The 22,613-nt window shown below is 38.2% G+C and overlaps 1 protein-coding gene across 6 annotated transcripts in view; it reads left to right on the top strand.

The window, feature by feature from the left end:
- Positions 1-22,613, top strand: part of SLC36A4 (solute carrier family 36 member 4) — a 104,733-nt gene that overhangs the window by 31,531 nt on the left and 50,589 nt on the right. For all 6 annotated transcript variants that reach the window (XM_085536485.1, XM_085536486.1, XM_085536488.1 and 3 more), the window contains exon 10: positions 369-538. In XM_085536485.1, the coding sequence (XP_085392611.1) occupies positions 369-538 (170 nt within the window). The remainder of the gene's footprint in view (positions 1-368; positions 539-22,613) is intronic.

Genomic DNA, 22,613 nt, shown 5'->3' on the forward strand with positions numbered 1-22,613 from the left:
CTTACATCTTCCTTCTGTTTGGAAAAGATTTACTCTTAGGGATGGCAATGCTGGTCACTTTACCTGTGTTTTTAGTTTAAAATTTTAGGTAAAATTTGCAATGAAGAGAAAAATGTTGTGCTGCACAGCTTGTGCTTTGGTAGAGCTTATAGCTTGTTAATACATGGAATGTTCATGGGTGAATTACGTATGAGATAAAGAGTCTGGATCTAATTAAGAACACAAGGAGTCTACTTGCTTAGCTATTAATTAGTTCTCAAATGTCAGATGATAGAAAAATTCTTGGAGAGGAGAAAAAAAAAAAAGGCAAGCTAATTTTTTATGAAGAATTTGTAGCTGACATGAATGTATGTAAATGTTTTGAACAGGTTGTACCAGTCTGTAAAAATTCTGTACTCCTTTGGGATTTTTGTGACCTATTCGATCCAGTTCTACGTCCCTGCGGAGATCCTCATTCCAGCTTCCACCTCCAGAGTGCAGCAGAAGTGGAAGTTACCCTGCGAGCTCATGGTGAGAGTGCTGCTGGTCTGCTCAACCTGTAAGTATGCACAGAGCATCCAAAACAAGCTCGCTGTTGCGTGTTGCTGAGGCCTCTTCATGTGTGTATGTTGTGTTATGTATTTTTCTGAAGCTCAGCAAATCTGAATTTGTTTCAGTATGTTTTGATTTTCGTGGACATGTGAATCTAATGTTGCACTCATATTTTAAACATGCTTTTCTTAGTAGACAATTTGACAGCCAAGTGTCTTTTGTCAATAATAGTCTAAAGCAGGTAACGTGAAAATAATTTTCTTATGTTATTAAGAAACAAATACATATTGCCATTTCAGGTCGGTGTTCCTGTATGCTATCTCAGTATATGCTGCTGACAGAGGAAGCCTTCTCTTTGTTTTGAAAATTAAGGCAGACATAGGTTATAGATGTCTGCTCAGAGTGTTTACACTGAGGGCCAGTTGTTTGAGATGCAAAACTACTTCAGAGCACTGCCATCTCTGCCCTCAGTATCTGTCACTCCCTCTTCTGTGGGTTGTTATTTTTGCACCTTGCTCTTCCCATCCCTCCTGTTGCATCTCTGTGTTTCTCACAGCTGGACGGAGTGCTGGGGACAGCAGTAATAGTCAGCAGTGCTCACTGAGAGGTGAGCCGTGCTGATATTCCTGAAGGTGATAAACTGAGCAGGAAGTGAGGTCTCTCTTTACAGCTATTTACTTTTAAAAGAATTAAAAGCTCCAGTTAAGCAGAACTTACTAAACATTGCTTATTAGTGGAGGAAAGTATTGATAGAAAAAACCAAGGACAGCAGCAAATAGTTACCTGTTGTATAAGGAGCTTGAAGTGAGATTGTCTTAGAAACAGGCTTGTTAAAGGAACTGGTTATGTTGGTGCAGTTTTATTACAGAAGTAAGCAAAGGGAAACACCACTGATCTCATAACTTGCTGCTCTGAAAACATATATACTGTATTTAAAAAGAAAAAAGTAAAAAGAAAAAAAGACATGAAATGCATAGTGGAGTGCAGATCTTCCTATGTAACCTCCAAGGAACTGAAGTAGGAAAAGGAAATAAAATAGCTTGAAATGCTGGAAGAGGAATCTGTGAAAGGTGAAAAGAAATGGAAGCAAATCAGAGTGGGGTGAGTAGTTTGTGCTTGTTTTTAAAATGGACCAGTTGCCTGTTAGGTATAATTAATGACAACTGGGTGAACTGGGACAGAAAGAATCCAATAGAACATCGATTGTAGTGTGTCCCTTTCTCCCTTTATGTTGGCCAAGAGGTTTATACAGACTCTGTGCAGGCTTGTACCTGTAATACTTTTTCCTCCAGTAATATTGTGTGCAATCTCCCATTTTTACACTCATCTGTTTGCCATTTTTCACTGAATTGCATTTTCATTGAATTTTGGTTACAAACCAGAACTGACTCAAGCAGTGCTTCAGATCACTGAACGCAGAACACGGTTTCTAAATGGATCAGAAAGTGCTTCTGTAGATTAAAAAAAGCCCAAAACAAAACCCAAAAACTTTGAAATTCAATTTTAAAAGACAAATATTTCTGTATCAGTGACAAAATATGTTGTAATGTCTGGGCTGTTCAGAGGTCACACACTGACGAAAAGGATTCCGCCTGCCTAAAAAAGTTCTTCTATTTAGAAAGATACTAGCTGTGTTACTAATAACACATTAAGAGGCTATTTGAAAAATTGCTTTCATTATTCCTATTTTTATTTATTTATTTTTCATCTCTCAAAAAACCCATGAGGTCATGGTTTTATTGCTGCAGTATATCATAAACTTTGCTAGGAAAATGCATACTCTGAAGTTGTTCTCTGTGGTCTGGAAATGTTTGTTAGAAGGAAGGACACCAATTGGCTGGAGCAGCAACGTGCGTGCCGAGTACCATGTACCCTGGATATTGTTTTTCATTGTTTACCTGCTCACTTTTTGACGCCTTGTACTACAGGAAGATGATCACAAACTTCGTTTGTGTTTGATTTGTATGTTTTGCTTCCTCTGCTAGTGTTTCACAAAAGACACCTTATCCAAAGCATGCAATGTGCAAAATACTCTTCACCCCTAATGTCACTCATTTGAGGCAAACCTGATTCCAAACCCCTGGCCCAAGGGGAGGAATGCGACTGACTGCAGGTTGGCTGTAGGTCACTCTGGTGTAGCTCAGTCTTTCATCTGCAAACTGTGTATAGTTCCTAAGGAGCAGTGAGATCACCTTGGCTCCCTTTCTAGACAAAATTGGTTATTAAAGCTGTTTAAGAGGTTATTATTTTTAGTAGATCAGAAGAGAAGTTAGTTACAAATAGATTTATAAACAGTGATTCCTGTGCTTATCTGAAATATCAGATCTGTTCCTAGCAGTGTTTTCAATACAGCGTCATTCAAGGTACGAGCAAATATGGAGGGGTATTTTTGCTGGGAGAGTTCTGAGCTACCAAAAACATGATTTTCCTTAAGTTATAATCCCTTATTTGTGTTTTTTGAATGAATGACTGTGCGGGTAGAAATGCAAGTTATATTGTTTTGAAATTAAAGGAAAATGAGGGAAGAGGCAGATTTCCACTTCATTTGATACTGAATGCTTCTCTCAATTTCATTTGCAAGAGATGTGAAGAGATCTCTTCATGCACCATGAAAATTGTCGCAAGTTGAAGGATCTTGCTGTACTTCATTAATGGTAACATTAAGCCCTTGGTTTACAAACTTGGATGAGTACCTTGTGCACTGGCTGGGAATGGAGGGATGAACTAGACTTGAGGTGGAAGTCCAGAGTGGAGCTGCAAACTTAGTTTGGTCTTTTGTATTAACTGCTGGAGACAGGTGGGAGCTGGTGTTGTGGATAGGAAAGCAGAAGTATGATTGAAAGCTGGGCTGAGCATCGCTGTGGTGGGGTGAAGTGAAAAACTGGGAACAAATACAGAAGTAGTGGTTTGAGAGCCAGCTCAGGATCTGGAAAGCACAGCAAAGTGTGGAGGCATAGTGATGTGTGGATTGCTCTCAGGCGACGGCTGGAAGGTTATGAGTACAGGAAACCTCCAGGCAGTGCCTGAGGATCTCCAGCAGCTGCCTGAGTGAAGCTTTGCCAGCTGCCATCCTTTGGTGAGTCAGCTCAGCTCATCCCGGATGGTTCAGAAAGACCTCTTGTATGACATAAGAAAGACAAAAAATCTGTCTGATCATACTCAGGTTATATAACTGCATCCTTGTAGTTTCAGTAGATGCTGTTGCTGCTGCATTTGTAATTTTATTTGAAGTGTAAATGCTTTTCATTTATTTTTCTCACAGATTTTAGTTTGTGCTCCTGGTATTTGAAGTTCTCTCTTCAGTACTTTGAAATATTTGTTGGGGTGGAATTTTTATAAGACGAAAGTTCTTCTGGTGATTTCACCTCTTCATAAACGCGTCACAGAAATAGTTTGGATCTGTTTGTGCTGTATCTGCTTGGATTATTGTTGGGCTTCCTGGCCAAACCTTGCTGTGGTTCAGCTGAGTTTCGTCTGTGATGGGGCTGCTGTTACTGCACATTGGGACTGACTATATGAGTGTGAAGCCTTTTAGTTTATTTCTGAAGTATCTGAAGTATCCTGGCTGAATTTTTACTAGCTTTATATTTCCTTTCTCTTTTCCTTTCCTTTTCTCTTTTAAGTCCTTTCTCTTCTGTAACTTCAGAATGTGCTGAGCACTTCTGTGACTGAGAGAAGGTCTGGAGATCATCCACTTCAACTGCCAAGCATGGCTCAATATTGATGCTAAATAGCATCAAGTGTACTCACTTCTATTGGTATGTCTCAGTGGAAATGGTGATAAATAAATTTTAGGATAGAGCAAGAATGTGAGATTTTTAATGAATGTAAATTTATTATCTACTGTCTAGCCAAGTCTTAATCTTTTGCTTCCTGCCAGAAGGATACTAAAGATGAAACTTCTTGCTGGAGGTGTTGGAAGAATTACAGAGAAATGAATTATTGAGAAAGGAATAGAATAGAGAAGAGCAATCTAAGCAGTACTTAGCTTTTAAGGACTAAGTTACTTTTGATTTATTAGTTACAAGATAGTGATGAAATAATTGTTTTGTGAATTGTAAAGAGCTGCTGAAGAGCATCAGCAATAGAAAGGAGAAGCCCGGAGCTGAGAAATAATGGTATCTGTCATCTGCACAAGAAATGAAGATATATTTTTCAGGGCTGTATTCTCAAAGCCGTGGTGCTCCTGTTAAAATGAAGAAATAACACATTTGAATATGGATGCTGAGTTATTAGTAGAATCGTCAGCTGCTTTGATTGCTAGATTGAAATGAAACAAATTTGAAGGGCTGATCCAGCTGAGTGTGAACAGAGCTATTAGTGAGCTGCTTTCCATTAAAAAAAAATAATAAATTAGCCTGAGCTTGCTGTGTAATTTTATCAAGAGAATAAATTCATTATTCAGTTCAGTTTATCAGTTGTGCTTGTCTAAATATTTCCCAATTTAACTCTACTTGCTGCTGAACAATTAGACAGAGGGGAACATGGTTTTTATCAGATCTGTTACACAGTTAAACACATTGTGCCAAAAAAATACTTGAGAGTAGTTGCACCATAGGTAAAATGGAGAGTTCTTATATCTGTATGTCCTTACTAAGTTCAGATATTTTTAGTTGCATGTGCTACAGAAGCAGGTTAAGTGCAGGTTGAGGATCCATAGTGCTGTTAGGTAAAATTAAGTGGCAGCCTGTGCTCTGAAAGTTTTGGGTGACTAATGGCTGAGATGCAAATAGATCTACTTTAGCACAGAACCATTGCGTGGTTTAGGCTGGCAGGGGTGTTGAAGACCATTCACTTCCAACCAGCTGCCATGGGCTGGTTCCCTCCACCAGACCAGGCTGCCCAGGGCCCCATCCAACCTGGCCATGGGCACCTCCAGGGATGGAAGGTACCATAGCTTCTATGGGCAGCCTATGCCAGGGCCTCCCATGACTTCTCTGAGCCTTTGCATCTGGGATAGTCATCCTAGTGAGACATTGCCTTAACTACAGGTGCAGTGTGTGAATTTCTCCCTGCTAATACCTTTACTCACTATATCCATCTGCAGGGCTGTTGCCATTCTGGCACAACTGCTCATAGGATCACACTGTGTAATGTTTCAATGAAGTGATTTGGCCTGGAAGTATCCTCGATGTTTTTTCTTTCTTCTGTATTTTTTCTTTTTCTTTTTGGTTTTGTTTTCTTCCAAACCTGGAATAGCTCCTAGACCTGATGTGCACGGTGGCCCCCAGACCTTTATGCCTTTATGGAACCAGATGAACTGTATCCTGCGGTTCAGGAGACGGAAGAACAGGGTTACCCTAAGAGTGTAATTTTATCATACATGATTCAAATTAACAACATGCTACTTAGAAACACAGATATCATGCTTTTCTCTCCATCCTACTCTGGCATGCAGTTGCATCTCATCCTCATTCTGGCTCTGGCATTTCTTCAGAAACGAGCAGGTTGAAGTCTCTGATCAGCTCAGGACCCCACACTGTATTTAAATATGTTGCATAATGTTGGACTCAGTAAATGGGGTGTCTTGTGTTTTGACTTGCAGTAATTAGTGACCGATGCTGTTCTGCAACACTGCAAAATATCAGTTATTTTTCTTCTGAATTAAATAATTTTTTCATTTCTCGTGGGCTTTTCTGGAAAGGTTATCAAGGCTGTATTTCTTCACTAAAAATTACACTGAATCACATTACTGCCCTGCAAACTGGTAGCTCATTAGCAATGTGTATCTCTGCTAGAACAAAGTCTACATAACCAAATAACCCTACAGTATCAGGCCATCATCCCTTCTTAATTATCCATTAAAAATTGCAACGGGCTTCTTTTGAAGTTTTAGTTATTCCACAGTGTTTAAGCTGAACATACCTACCGATACCCCTGCTGTCAGAGGGCAGTTTTGACAAAATGGCTGAGCATAGACTGCCTGCTCACTGGGTTCCTACAGCACTAGAGGGAGCTGAACAATGTTCTTCCATAAATTTTGGAATGGAGCTGTTAATTAGTATTAATTAGTTAATTAGTTTGCCTTATCTGACCTTTGTGCTGTTTGGTAATACTAAGTGCTTCAATTCTGCATTCAGTTTGAGCTGCCTTGAGCTCTGTAGCATCTTGGCAGGTTTTTGGAGCTGTGTTTCAGAGAGACTTTAGAAGAGTACTTAAATGAAAAGCATGTCAGAAATATGCTCATGCTGGAAAGCTCTGTTTAATATTAAAGCCAGGTGTAGAGGAATTTTCCATATTAGAGCAGCAATGAGGGCTCACAGTAACATTAACAATAATCTTTAGTTTTTTCCTATTTTTAGCTTTTATAATCTTTGTCCTCAAACTGAATCACGAGGAGTTTGGCCTACTGATGTTGCTGCCCAATATGGTCAGTAATCGGAAATGTTGACATTCTTAGCCATAGGGAATGAGTTGTTTTGTTTTGTTTCATAGAAAGAAAGGGAGGGGGAAGAGGCAGTTTGTGATACAAGAGTAGGACAGTGTGTATGGTTTCGTCCCTGGATGTGTTTAAGAGCCATTTGGATGTGGTACTCAGAGATATGATTTAGCAGAGGGTTTTTAGACTTAGGGTACAATGGTTAGGCTGCGGTTGGACTTGACTTTTGAGGTCTTTTCCAACCTGAGTAATTCTATGATTCTATGACTGTATGATTGTGTTTCTTAGGTTTAAGTGAATTTTAGAATTCTCTTAGCGAATATTCTCTTATTTTCAGTGCAATGATCTACCACATTTCTGTACACCAGTTTGATAGATATAATGAATCTTCAGTTATAGAAACAAATTTACTTAATAATAGGACAAGTACCGTGGATGTGTTATTGTTTATACAGAGCATTTCTCACAAGGACTAAAATGCAAGATGGCAAACTAGCATTTGTTTAGTTTGACTCAAATTAACTTGGTTAGCTTTTGGGACAGAGATTGATTTTCTTTGCTTTGTTTTCTCTCAAGTATCTTATAATGCGTGCTTTGTAAATGTGTGATATGAAGCAAGTAAACAAATTGCACAGATTACCATTTTGGTTATAGTTCTTGGACATTATGAGACTCTTGACGCTCACAATCAATTATCCAGCACTACCACAGCTACCAGTATGATTGTCAAGTAGGGCCTCTCATTATCTGGAGCACCATGTGTGTTACACAATGATTTAACTTTTAATTGCTTGTTGGTATTTTTGTATTCATTTTTATTTCATTTGAACTGTATTACTAATGGAAACAATTATGTAATTAGTCTGAGCAAAGTTAAGTGCATTACACAAATTTATTATGCATTCTTGCATTCTGCCAGTATATTCTAAATCCAGCAGACTCTGGCCTGGCAGGTAATTCATAAATTAAAAGCTTCCACGGACAAGGGAAGTGTGCTTATATGAAAGAGCTGACTTTGAAGAACCTCTACTGAATCAGTATATATAGAATGTTTTTAAAGATCAATAATTCATTACAAGTGAAGGAGCAAAAATTCAGTATAAAATAAATATAATTTGTTGCATGTTATCCAATACCTGTTTAAAATGAGAGCTGGAGAAGACAGCTTATTATTGTTATTTTTCTTAAATTATTTCAATGATCTGTGGTCACTTTCAGTTGCATGGTGCACATGTGCATTATTGTACCACTGCAGTGCAGTTAATGGATGAACCAGTACGCATTTGTATAAATATGCTTTTTCTGGATAAAAAAGATAAATAATAAATAATAATAATCTGATAATAATACTTGTGCTTACGTTTTGAGAGGATAACCAGCTTTTTAGTGTAAGAATCAATATTTAAGTTATTCTTCATAAAGTAGCTGTTTCCATTTAGCATCTTTTATTTTTTCCATGAATTCTGAACATTATAATCTTGTGAATGTGGGTGGTTTGCAGAAATGATTAAAAAAAAGACTTCCTGCCAGTTGCATTTAACGTAGTATCAGATACCGTGTTCCTCTGTGTTAGCTTATAAAAATGAGGGAACTAGAAAAGTGCACTAAATGTTACTGTTGTTTTGCGTTACAAAGGAGAATCCAGGATGGATAAACTGCTTATCTCTTAGTTCCTATACAAGCCCTTATCTCGCCTCTAATGAGCTATTTATATTTTATATTGTGCCTTTACTCTGTAAAACCATTCAATAAAATAGAATTAGGTGTTTTCAAGGAAAATGTGTGAAATTAGAAGATTTAGCTGCAGACGTGGACTGATTATGTTGAAACGTCATTTCTGCTGCTGAAGGCTAGTTGGTATGAAGTCAGGTTTCCTAAGGAATTAAGTGTGTACAATGGTTCCTTCACTGTACCCCCACCGATAAGTTGCTTTTGAAACCATAGAATAGTAAATGAAGGCTGAAAGGAGCCCTTGAGAGTCACTCTAGTCCAACGTTGTGCTCAGACTTAGGCTAACTTCAGACTTGTCAGCCGCTTCTGAAGGAAGGCTGGTGGTTTGTATAATGATTACATTAATACAGTTTTTTCTTAAAATGCTTCTTTAACATACGGACAGCAAATATTCAGCAAGTGTATTTCACCGTAAATTTACCATAGTAAATTTGCTTCAAAGCGTTGCTTATGCTTGCTAGGGGAAGGATAGTAGGATAAGTTGTATTTATCTGATTGATCACACTGTGTTCTGATTCGTTGTATCTCTAGAGATAGATTTGGTACCATATCGCCAGAGAAGTATCGTGTCACTTACTGTAGTTGACATTTCATCGCCAAGGAACAGGATCTCCTTAAATCTTTTTGTCATTTTAAAACTTCTGAGTGTGACAGGTCAGGAACACTGGCTATATCTACAGAGCTATTAATCTATTCATCAGCTTTTTGGTTACTCCTCAACTTCTACAACCTAGAACACACACACACACACACACACGCACACACACACAAAATAGCATATGTGTACACATATGAATATTAAAATTTGTAATATAATGAAATGCAGAATGAAAGCCATGCTCTGCAGTAGCATAGCTAGCATGTATAAACTATCTCACGTGCATTGTAAGTTTTGTCCTCCCATTGGAAACTGTCAGCCCCTTGTTTTTTGCTATAGATGTATCACAAAATATCTGATTGTTCTCATTGGTAGGAATAAATCCATTTTTTTGTATGATGTTCTCACACTGACAGCTCTCCTTCTCTCATCCCTAGATCCCAGTGCTGCTTCTCATGCTGTAGGTTAGCAGAAATCCTGTCTTCTTGTCACGTTTCTTTCTTCATATCCTCCTCTAGATCCTTTTGTCTTTGCAGGACTTAGTCCAGACACTCTGTTTTTGTTGTTCTGCATAGCTCACTTCTAGATCTATAAGCTGGTGCTTTTCTCACTCTTCTGGTGTTAATCCACTCCTTGCCCAGTACTTGGAACCCTGTTGTTTGTAAGTTTGTGGGTTTTTTTCCCCTCTTTATTCATATACCTTTGCCTGTGTCTTTTGCTTGTCTGTATTTTAATTGTATGCCATCATTCGTCTCTAGTATCAGACACGGAGCTAGAGGATTATTAGCTTAAAAGCACAGAATGAGCCATTATTATTATTATGTGTCTTGTAATCAACTTGACAGAATATATTACAGATCTGAAGTCTAAGTGCTTTGGCTAAGAGAGCTACAATTACGTGGTTTGTTTCCTTTAATTATCCCTATTTGATAGTTACAGAATGTATTTCTTATTAGAATGTGGAGGCAAAATGCTGCAAATGCACCACTGAGAATACGGTCACAGTCTAATTTTAACAGCTGGTGCTTAGAAATATAGGCCTGGCAAAGAGGATGCACTGTTAAGTGTGAAGTGATACGTGCTAACTCTATTTGACATTTGGTTTCAAAGTTTGATCTTGCTTCGTAATTGTCACCGTGAAGTTGGATATTGTGCAACAATGTCTAGTAGACTTGGTGTGCTGCTCAGAGACCTGAATGAGTTTTGATTGCATGACTATTTATTCTAATTTGTCACTGAGTAATCAGTTTGGATATTAATGCTTAAATTAAAATGCTGTCTGTATTGTGCTTGTTTGGTTTTTTAAATAAATCTGAAATAATATTTGCTGGGCTAGATGGAGACTGCAATGGAGCTGAGGTTAAGGAGAGGTTTAAGAGTCAGGAATGAAAACTAAAATAATTCAGTGTGGTGCCTCTGCTGAGCTGGGTATTTTTGATCTAATTTGTGCTCAGCTTTGTGCCGAGTGAACTGTGGAGCACTGATATACAGCCTGCCCCCTGTGTCAGGGCAGCCTGACGTGGTAGTGTTAGTAACGGGATTATTTGGCAATCGGTAGAGAAAAAGAAACCATGGCTCTTCATGTTTTGGGGCTTGTGCATGTTTCAGTGAGTCAATAAGACTTTCAGGAAAGGCTTTGTCTCTTTATAGCTCTTTTTGCTATTACTGATAGAAGAAGCCAACATCCTTTACAACTGCTTGTGTCTCTTCTGAAGCTAGGAAAAGTGCTTGAATTGTTGGTCATTTCAACCTCCATCAAAATAACTCTAATGGCTTATTTTACCATTACTGTTTTGTTGTTTTTTTTAAAGGTTCTTTTGTGTTACACTCCTCTAGCTTCAACTTCTAGTCACTGTGCCTGTTTACCTTTTGTCTGCTAGGCTTAGAGACATCCTGTGGTGGTGACTTCACCCTGTGACACGCTGGGCAGTCTGTTATAGGGCCTGACAACCCTTTCTGATAAAAAATCCTTCCTAATACTGCATCTGAACCTCCCTTGGCACAACATGAGGCCATTTCCTCTCATCGTATCGCTGTTACCTGGGAGAAGAGACTGACTTTCACCGTTCCACAACCTTCTTTCAGTTAGTAGTTATTGTTGGCCTCCTCTTTGTTAATGTAAACAGGCTGAGCGGTTTTCTATCCTTGTTTAAGAGAATCTTTCCCAATACTCATACAGTCTCTTTCACATCTGCAAGCCAGAAACGGTTTTCAATACAGTGCAATAATTTCCCCATTTTAATAATGTTCTTTTATGTTTATGACCACATTATCGCTTTTGTTTGTAGTATTAGCCCCGTGTTCATCTGAGTAGCTGGCATGTCTCCCTAGGACAGTAAAGCAAAATCATTGGTTCCAGACCCACTTAGGTAGTTTATTAGTAGTAAGCCCAGCAATGAGATTGTACTGCTAAGTCAAAGCATTATGTTTGTCAGGAATACTGAGTTGACACACATCTCCCTTGAACATTGGTAAGAATTGTTCATGTAACTCACCATATTCTTTGCTAAGAATAAACCATTATCTTATACATGTTGTATTGTATGTATTGTATGTATCTGGTATGGTTACTTAAAGGATTGAAAAGGTTTACTACTTTCATCCTATCAGTTGGACTTGATGATAACTCTAATTTAGTCTAATTGTCTCTCTGCTGTGTTGTTGTGTTTAAGATTCATGTCAGGTCTGTTTTGTCCTGTCAGATGTTCCAGACTGGTTTTCTGCTGCCCCCAGGAAAATGTTGTCAATTAGAGATGTCTTCTCAGCCCTGATATCTGCTAATACATTTTAGAATGAAATTCTTGCATTAAGGCCTGCCTTCACAGCTCAAATGTATGAGATACCAGGAAAGAGCAGTACTATTGGGTTTTAAAAATATTTGTTATTTTGTTCCTTTTGTTTATGACATGATTTAATAATCCATGCCTTAGACTGTGGATGAAATATCATAGTGCTTGCTTGCATGTCTTGCAGCTATAGCTGTTCCCTTTAGTTTCCATTAAGTTAATAAAAAGCCACTGTGCCAGAGTTCCATGGTTTTTCTGATAAGCAGATTTGTATAAACATTTTATTTCTGTTGCTTGTACAGACAAACTCTACAGAGCTTGCAGAACTCAGAGCTGCAGTGCTTCAGTGGCCTCACCAGGGTATAGCAGGGGAAGATGATAACCTCCCCTGACCTGCTGGCCATGCTCTTTTAATGCAACCTGAGATTCCATTGACCTTTTTGGTCACAAGGGCACACTGCTGGCATAAGCTGGCAGGTCAACCTGTTGTTGCTGAGGACACTCAGGTCATTCTCATGAGCTCATTTGCAGCAAGACAGCCCCTAAGGTGTACTGATACATACAACTGAATAATTGTAGTTCTCCAGGTGCAGAACTCTATACTTGGTCTTACTGAAGCTCATCAATCTCCTCTCCACCCAACACAACTTGAAGGATGATAGAAGTGCCCCACAGTAAGGGAGAGAAAAGGACTTCACAGAAACTGGTACAGGGGTAGTAAAAAGATTTATGTAGAATTTGTTAGAAGAATGGGGATTGCAGACACTGGTTCTGGAATAACAAGGGGGATGAAGGCCATTAAAGATAAGAGGGGAACAGCCTAAGAAAAGTGAGGTGATTAGATGTCCACAGGGCAAACTGGAACCAGTTTGGGGGGTACCCCTGCCACAGGGTCGAAAGTTTACAGCAAGGAAGATGATGAGACTTGATCTCATGACCACCCCCATGACTCACTATGCATGCACAAGGGGGGAGAGACTGCATGCTAATGGGGTCTCAGGAATGTAATGAATATATATCCAAATTCCTGTGAACTATTGATTATGTATTTGTTCAGCCTATATCTGTAGCGCGCTTTCTCATAACAGTGTGCAAGTGAGGTGGAGCTATCCCCCTTGCACCAGGGTGTATGCGCATCACTCACTAAACATATCTACTTTATAACTATTTTGTGGCTGTGGAGTTTGCTTTCTTCACGTCACACTAGTGTCTAGTGTGACTATAGAAAAGTGTCTAGTGTGACACTAGAAAAGAAGACTGAGGGGGTTTCTAATTAATGTCTATAAATATCTGAAGGGAGGTGGGCTGCAAATGGATGAGGCCAGGCTCTTCTCAGTGGTGTGTAGCAATAGGACAAGGAGTGATGGTCTAAAACTTGAACATAGGAATTTCCATACTAACATGCGGAAGAACTTCTTTACGGTAAGGGTGATGGAGCCCTGAAACAGGTTGCCCAGAAAGGTTATGGATTTTGCAAATTCTTAACTATTTAAGATTTAAATGCAGTCTGGAAACTGAATAAATTCCAAGATCTTTCTTTTTATGTTAGTTTTCAAATATATTGTGAGCTCTGATGTGTATTCACCATTTTGTGTGGGTGAAATTTCATTGATGTTTTGGCATGTAGGTTCTCAGGACCAGCATCTGTATCATCTAAGACATGGGTGCAAACACTTAATCTCTAATGAATTAAGACTTAGCTTAAACTCACAAGGGGAGGATCACATAGAATCACAGAATTGCTCAGGTTGGGAAAGACCTTGAAGATCATCAAGTCTTCACATTCTTACGAGCCCTATTAGGATTATATGCAGCTTAATCGTTATAGTGACAAAGGCATCCTGTGTTGTGTTAAGTGTAAATAACTCAGTCATAGGGCATAAGTACGTCCTTTTTGAGAAGGACGTAATGGAGTGAGAGGCAGTAGATAGATAAAGAGGAACCATTTTCTGATTTCAGCCCAGTTTGAGCCTGGGCTGAAACTGTGATGTTAGTGTGTGTTCACAGGACACAGTAGTGTGTGTGTTCACAGGATGTGAATCCTGTGATGTTAAGTTTCTTATTAATGGTAACTTTAAAAGCCATTTCTTGGCAATAAATAAATAAGTAATTCTGATACTTCAAAGAGGTATAAGGAATATAGTAGCTTTTTCACGTCCCTGTTATAAGTTTTATTGACAAGTATGAGAGGGATAAGATAACATTATTTTCATTTTTGATGGTTGAATCCCAAGGAAAAGTATGGCTTAGCTATTAAATGATCTGTGCCTGAGTAACTTCGAGTGCTTTACTCTTGCAGTGAGAGAGCTGAAATGACAGTAATCACAATAAGAATAAACACAGAAATCATTGTGAGCAATTGTTTTAGCTCAAATAACTGTCATCCTATATAATATAAAATTACAGGGTCAGGTACAATAGAAATAATTGCTGTGATTAAATACGAACAAAGTACATGATAGCAAAAGAAAGCAAGAACACTTTATTACTGATTTTCTGAGCTTCTCGGGGCATTCATATGTATGAGATAATTTACTCTGGAAATTTGATTGCACGGTGTGGAGTCTGCTGTTGGTTTAGCGGTTCAAAGCAAGTTTTTGTTAAGAAAATGGACTGGAGAATGACAAAAATACAGTTATGTAATTGTGTGCTATAGGCAGGTAGTTTAAAAATACATTTAATTTGGAAGGATTTCCTTTTTCTGTCTGAAATTCATTACACTTGAGTGACTCATTGTTATGGGATAAGTTGCTCTAGAAAAAAGCCACATAGAGTTTGTTAGGTAAGGATATAGAGTATTTGGGGAAAACCCTTCCATCCTTGGCTGTTAGATCCTAAATGAATAATGTCATTACCGTTCATTTACATTTACTATCTTATGTTTTATGGTTGCTTCCTGATGTACCAGAAAGGAGGCAACTAGATCTGACATGCTGAAACTGTTCCAAAATAAATGTCTTGAGATTTTCTTCGCTTGTTTTATGGTTGTGGTTAAGACAGGAGGATCGTGTATGTAGCTGAAGAGCATGTTTGTTTAAAAAACAAATTACTGAAGATACTTTGAAGATACTTAATGTGATTATTTATTTATTTTTGAGGTGGCTTTTAGTGTCCTTGCAGGTAACAGACAAGACTCGTGCCACTAGAAGAGTTTTGGGAGGGAAACCCACTCTCTCTCACAGTTGACTTTGAGTAACTGAGGACAAGTTTTATGCATCCAGGCTCATCTTGTTTGACTTTCTCCCAGCAGAGAAAAACAACACCACCACAAACCAAAACAGTAGTACAAGTTGTTATACATTGAGCAACACGTTCTGGAAATGGTTGGTATTTTAAGCTAAAGAAAAATGTGAGAAAATTGTCCGAGTAAAATTCTAGCACATATAGATTAATATTGCACGTTAGTAATTGGCTATTTGATTATTTTTTATGAGTGTGTTCGGATGAAAAGTGTGAATGAAGTGCAGCAATGTGCACCGTTATAAATGGCATTTTATGTGTGACTATATGTTTTATTCATAGGGAGGAACACGTGTATGCTTCTCACTAAAAACGTTTGGATTTGGTAGGAAGCAAACAAAAAGGCATGAAAAAACATGGTTAAACAGCTGTCCAACAATTCACCTGGGACTGGCGTTTGTCTGCTTAGCATTAGCAAACAGAGTCAGCTTAATGAGAAATTCCTAGCTATTGTAAATGTAAAAAAACACTTCCTGGAAAACGGGCTGAGAAGTTTGTGTTCTGCTTACTTAGTGTGCACAGTTCAGAGTGTGACTCAGCTGCACGCCAGTAGCTGGTGGCACAGCTTGTGATGTATTCAAGTGAAATTGTGAACTGGTATTGGTTTGGAAGAGAGAATTCTTTTATGTCATTTCTTAGTTCTCTCTTTCATTACCAGTATTTATTTTCTCTGTCTTTCTTTTTCTGGTCACCCAATTCATTGTCTTCCAAGTCCTTTAAATATTATTTATTGTGTGTTTGGAAAAATGGAAGATGGGAGATCTGTGTGTTATCTTATGTGGGTTTCCTAATAAATGCGGAAATTAAATTTCTTGGAAAACAAGCAGAATCAATACAAGCAACAAACATTTAAAAATATTTACCGAAGTGAAGACACAAAAAGCAGTCGATGTGGGGCTGGCCTGCACTGTTCTGACATTGGCAGTCACTGTGACTTTGGAATTAAGTCCTGCGTGATTACCTTGCACTTAGCCTGAAATGCTGTATAGTCAGATCAGTAATTATGTCTTACAAATTAAATCACAACTACTTGTCAGTTTCCATCTCATTCCAGTGAGAAAGCTGAAAATTAAAACGCGATTGTAGTGTTTCCCTGTTGCGCTGTGCTAATGGATACTAACAGATAATAGGAAATTTAAAATAAATAAACTGTTCTTATTAAGTAGTTGTTAAGCAAAAATAACTTGCTTGAAATTGGACTAATCCCAAGCCATTGAACTGAATGAAGGGCTTTGGGATTGAGCCTTCGTGATTTCTGATTATAGATTCAGAGGCATCAGATGCCTGAGTAAGTCTGAGAGCTGTAGCAGTTTCTGGGAGAAGGATGGGAAAAGGTGAATCCTTATTTGAAAGAAGATACTGGTTGTAATGAAGTGAGAAGTCAAAGTACGTATGTGTCAAAGAAAAGAATTTAATGACCATACAGGTATGGAATAAGTGTAGTGCAAACAGCAAAATGATGTAGGTCTGAATGAAATTATCTCTCAGCTTTTCTGAAGCTGTCAGTATTTTGTGTTCTAATGCCACCACAGCCCAGGTATATATCACAGTTCTTTGATCAGCAATATCTTCTTTATTGTGATGAAGTAGGAGAGCAGGTAAATATATCTAGGGTTAGCTCAAGTATTGATTGGAATTTATTCCTGAATTTTACTCTTTTTATTTACACTCAGAACTTTACTATGGCCTAAGAATACAAGGAGTTATGGTTAGTATAGTAAATATTTTACTAATTAATTGAAATACTGTGCAGTTGTTATTAGCCCACTTGTAGTCCAGAAGCTCTATTCCAGGAAAGGGGGTCAGCCTCTTCTCCCAGGTAGTAATGATAGGATGAGAGGGAATGGCCTGAAGCTGTGCCAGGGAAGGTATAGGCTGGATATTGAGAAAAATTTCTTCTCAGAAAGAGTGGTGAAGCATTGGCACAGGCTGCCCAGGGAGTGGTGGAGTCACCGTCCTTGGTGGTGGCCAAGAAGTGGGCAGCACTGGGTGACATGGTTACTGGGTGTGGGAGTTAATGGTGGGTTAATCAAACTGCCCCCTAGATGATTTTAGAGGTCTTTTCCAGCCTTAATGATTTCATAGTCCTGTGACAAGCTCCCTCATTAATTACTGAAATTGCTTTACAAAGTGTAAGGTCAATCAGCACGTACATGAGTTTGCTAAATTGTTAACATAAATGATGTTCACAGAGCTAAGCTAGAACAAGTTAGGTAAAATCTGTTTGACTGTCTGATGGGCAGGTAGTTTCTCTCACTGTTAAAACAAACTAGAATGAGCTCAAGCTACTACAGGTCCATTCAAGTGCAGAAAGCCTGCGCTGTTTGGGCTGTGTTGGTGATACTGATTGTGAACACTTACACATTTTTATTTTAGGAGGATTTTAAGAAATTAAGAAATAAAAGGCACTTTTGGTAGTAAAATTTTGACTTAGTGAAGTGCGTAGTGCTTCTGCTAATGACACGACATTTACCTTGAGTTAACTAAAAAACTTAAAGATTTCTGTTAGTTCGAGGGGCAAGAAAATGAAATCGTGCACACAGCAGAAATCTGATGACCAAAAGAATGCTGGTTATACTGAGCTGATTCCACACAGTAGTCCTTAGAAATGAGCAGAGAGTTAAGATTCTTGAAGGAGCCAGTTATAATTTGCAAATGTGCTGCAAAATTTGGTCCTCTTAGTTCAATCATAGAATCATAGAATCACCAAGGTTGGAAAAGACCTAAAAGATCATCCAGTCCAACCATTCACCTATTACCAATAGCTCCCACTAAATGCTTTTCTTAAGATCAGTGCATGTTCACAGATCTTAACTATGATGTTATTAATTATTGCTCGCTTTGTAAATCCAGGCATTACTTAAGGAATGTTGCCTGGCAATTATGAGAGCAATGCAGAAAGTGGGACTTGGTGATAGCGTGAAAAGAAACTATTGATTTAATTTCTTCCAAGTTTGCTTTTTAACAGTGACTGCTGTTAAAAACCACATGCTAGCCAAAGTTATTTCTGTTTTCTCCGTTTTTTACATCAATAGCATCTTTCCTCCGTTAAGTAGCAGCATGTATGTTTTTGTCGAGTAGAGATGTGAAAACACAGTTGTTACACTGCCTTCATTATGCTGTAACTGCTTTGTAAGAGGTGGACACTGAGCTGATGGAGCATATGCATGTTGGGAAAATTAGGTGTTCCTTTATTACTGTCTTATTTTCTTGCCACCCACTTATCTGTCCAAGTGTTCTCAAGGGATATCCTAATTAGTAGGTACTTTGGAGTGCTAGGGAATTAGTACTGTTTAGCACACAAACGGCTCATTATAAATACACTATTACAGTGCAGAGAATACCCCTTTCCACCTGCTGCTAGTTGAATGTTTGAGGCACACTTTTAGGGCATTTATAAAGATCTACAGATTGAGATAAGTATACACATGGTGTCCCATGTAGTGTTTTTCTGATAATAATAAAATTTGGATTTCTGTTGCTAATAAGGGTGGTATTCACAGTGCCTGCCTTTCAGAACTGTATGTATTTTACAATCACACAATTCTTTAGAGTCTACTTGTATTGTGTAAACATCCTGATTCCAGAGGTTCCAATATGGTAAAATCCTTTCCCTCAGTTTATAAGCACACAGAAATCAGGTTTGAGAAAACACAGTTTGATAAACTTCCATGAGCTGTGCTGTCACACTGAAAAAGGTAAATGCTTGTATTACTGAGTTAATGTAGGTACTTCTAGTGCACTTCAGTTTGGGCTTTATGAAATTAACCATTATTCTGTCTTTATGTTCGGTATTACCATATAAATTTCTTGTGTTATACTAATCTGCCCATCTCTGTGAACTGGAAGAACTGATACAAATAGTTATTTCTAAGCAATTTCATTATACAGGTAAAAGACCAAATGATATCCCAAATACAAAAGCAAATCTAGAATCACAGAACAACTGGGGATGGCATGAATACAGATTATCTACTCCAGCCTCCTGCTCAGAGCATCGCATCTGTGCCCAAGTGGGTTTTGAACATCACCAATAGGGGAGACTGCCAAGCTTCTGTGGGCAACCTGTGCCAGTGCCTACATGGTGAAAGTGACTTATATTTAAATGGAATGTTTATTTCAATTTGTGCTTCTTGTCCTAGCACTGGGCAAGAGCCTGGCTCTATATTTATTGCACCCTCCCTTCTGCTATTAATGGACACTGATGAGATTCCCCTGAGCTTCTCTTCTCCAGGTTGAGCAGCTCCAGCTCTTCTAAACTCTTCTCCCAGGATAAGTCTCCAGTCTTTGTGGCCTTTGTCAAACACATACCAGTATTCTCATGAACTGTGCAGGCATACATCCCCCAGTTCTAAAAACAGGATTTTAAAATGCACTTAGGTGTTTTAAGAGTAAATTTTCTTTAGGTTATGAGTATATCAATAGCAAACAGTGCTGGAAATTGATTTTTAAGTATACCTTCTGTTTGATTGAATTTATAACATTTTAGCACTACCGAGTTTTTTCCATTATGTTGTACAGTTGTATCTTTTGCATCAGTCCAGATAAACTGGCAATGAACAGGCTATGATGAATGTGCATATTAAAAACTATTTTACCCCTTTACCACACATAGCATCTGGAAATCCTAAGGTGTGAAATAGATCAACCTATAAGCCCTTAGAAATCAGCAGGTTGATTATACCGAGATAGTCCGAGCTCAATCAGTTCCTCTTTATGTCATTATGGAGAACAGCATTGCAGAAGTGAATTGGAAATTGTTTTATTACTGAAAAAGAATTACAGCTTCCTGATGAGATACTTATTCAAAGAAGAGACAAAATTGCATACTTAAAAACTTGTTAAATTTTTCTGTTTTGTTGCAAGGACTGCATGACATCTTAGCGTTATTCTTTCTGTAGTTCAGAATCCTAAGACTCATTCAGCTCAGCATTAGACACGTACCTCTTGTGCTGAAATTGAGAGTGTCAATGCCACTGGCTTCCCTCGGAGGTGGGAAATGTAACTTCAAATCCAGAGGAGCTCACTTCTGCCTCAAAGGTTGTGATCTCATATTTACCTTGGGAAGTCATGATTCCAGAAAAAAAAGTTTGAGAAAGAAGTAATAATGACTGAAGTGAAATACATGACTTTATATGAAAAGATACATTATTGTTAAAATACATTTAAACATTTCCAGGTAATTTTTCATAAGCACCTTTCATGCTTTAGAAATATCTGGTGGTGAGATAAGTCATATTTTTAGGTGCTTATTGAGGATGATTAAACCTTTCAAACTCAGCCCAGTTAAATTTTATGCAAGCATGTCATCTCAGTCATGCAGAACTTCATTCCCTTCACGCTGTGTTTTTTAGTTTGTACAGATCTCACTGTGGTCCACTGTTCATTTCCTGTAGATTCAGTTCTGCTATTTTCTCTCTCTTTTATTTTTTTAACCAAGAGGATGGCTCCTCCAGTTAAAGCTGTATGTGTTGGAGTGCCACAGTCACAGATCACCAAGTTCTCTGTAATTATTTCTGAAGTAATGCCATGAAATTACTTTCCAAAGACGTTTCCAACATCAAAAATGGATCTTCGTGCATCACATACGTGCGTCATGTCCTTAGAGCACCTTGCAGGCATCAGTTAGGTAAACACAACTCGCATTGCAATTAAAGCATTCATAAAATATTATTGATGTTGCAAGTTAAAGAAATGTTCTCAGAAAATAGCATCTGTTGAAATATATAATGATGTTCATTACTCCGTTATCACAGAATTGCCCCTGAAATGTCATGCTGTACAAAACTATCTGTTTTGCATCCATATACGTGCAGATTGATCTGAACTGAACACTGGGATTAAATGTAATAGTAGAATAATGAAAATACCTGTGATTATATACTGTGAATTTGTCTAAAGAACTCTTTAAAGGAAATAATTTGATTCAGCCAAGGAATTAAAGTAACGTACAAGGTGTTGTTTGAACACCTAGAAAAACAAAACTTGGTCCTAAGATATAAGCATGGTGATGATGTCTATCCTGATTGCTCTTGATGAGAACGAAAGGAGAAGCAGAGAGGTGAGATGTGTGGTAGTGTGCCCAGAGAGAGCTGCATTGGGAGCTCAGGAGCAGGATGGATTATGAAGGGGAACAGAGTTCAGGGAGTTTGCCAGCAGATCTTTTGAGGGTATTACACTTATCTCACTCCTTCGGAAACTTTCTGTCTGAATGGTGTTGTGATATTTCATTGTATCGCAAATTTTCCTTATTAGTGCCATGAGTCTTCATCAGCACCACCCATACCATACACAATGTGGAAGAGGCGGTTCTGATTAATGAGTACTTCGAAATGCTTCATTGCACTTGGGCTTGAAATGAATTTGTAGCGCTAAGCATGTAACAAGTATTAAAATCGTGGCATCATCACTGCATCTCAGGAGTTCAGGTTTCTTAATCTTCTGAAAATCTTCTGAGGTTTTTATTAATACTATTATTAATAATAATCGTTCATGATTCTTAAGCATATCTACTTTAGCCTGTGAAGGAAAAAGAGACTAATGACATCAAAAAAATCGTGGCCAGCTCTTTAGTGAAGAAAAAAAACAACAAAACAACGACAACAACAAAAAAAAACAACAAAAAAACCCTCACAAATAAAATAATCAAAGCTAAATAAATTTGTACCTTCTACTGATTCTTCAAAGTTCTGTGAGTCGGTGCACAAATGGAACAAGTAAAAAAATGGAAAGGGAAGCAGGTGACGCATAGCAAGGCTTGTCCTTGGCAATAGAAATGCTTCTGAAAGCAGAGATGATTCTTGGATTGCTTTTGTGAAAGAAGGAAATGATGAATAGAAATATATGCAGTGTGCTTCATATCCAGTGTGCTCCTACTGAGAAAAAAATATTGTCATCCTCAGGAAACAGATGTGTGTTATTTGCATATTAATTATCACGACATCAACTTAAATTGAGTCCTTCAGGAGAATTCCGTATACTTTGGAAAGTGTAGTGGAAATTTCATTTCTCTTGCACTCAGATCAGCAGCAAACCACTGGTTTCCTTTGCTGCTCACTTCTCAAGTAACTTATGGAAGGCAAAACCTGTTGTAAATGTCTGGTGGCACTCTGAAGGTTTTTGTGTATGGCTGATACCGATCCTTTTTCCACATAGAAATCTTAATTGCAACGACAGTTCTTAAATGTACCCAAACAAAGCTCAGAAAGAATTCATTTGCAGTCCCTAGAAGTGGTGTACAACTGTGGTATAGTCTTGGTGGGCCTTACAACCCCGTGCATTGCATTGGCTGCCCAGTGTGTGATGGCTGAATTGAAGGGAAGAAAGGGATGAAGGAAGGTGGCTGCTT

The sequence above is a fragment of the Coturnix japonica genome, chromosome 1, assembly GCF_054131305.1.
Source record: "Coturnix japonica strain WE chromosome 1, WE-NBRP24, whole genome shotgun sequence".
Lineage (NCBI taxonomy): Eukaryota > Metazoa > Chordata > Aves > Galliformes > Phasianidae > Coturnix > Coturnix japonica.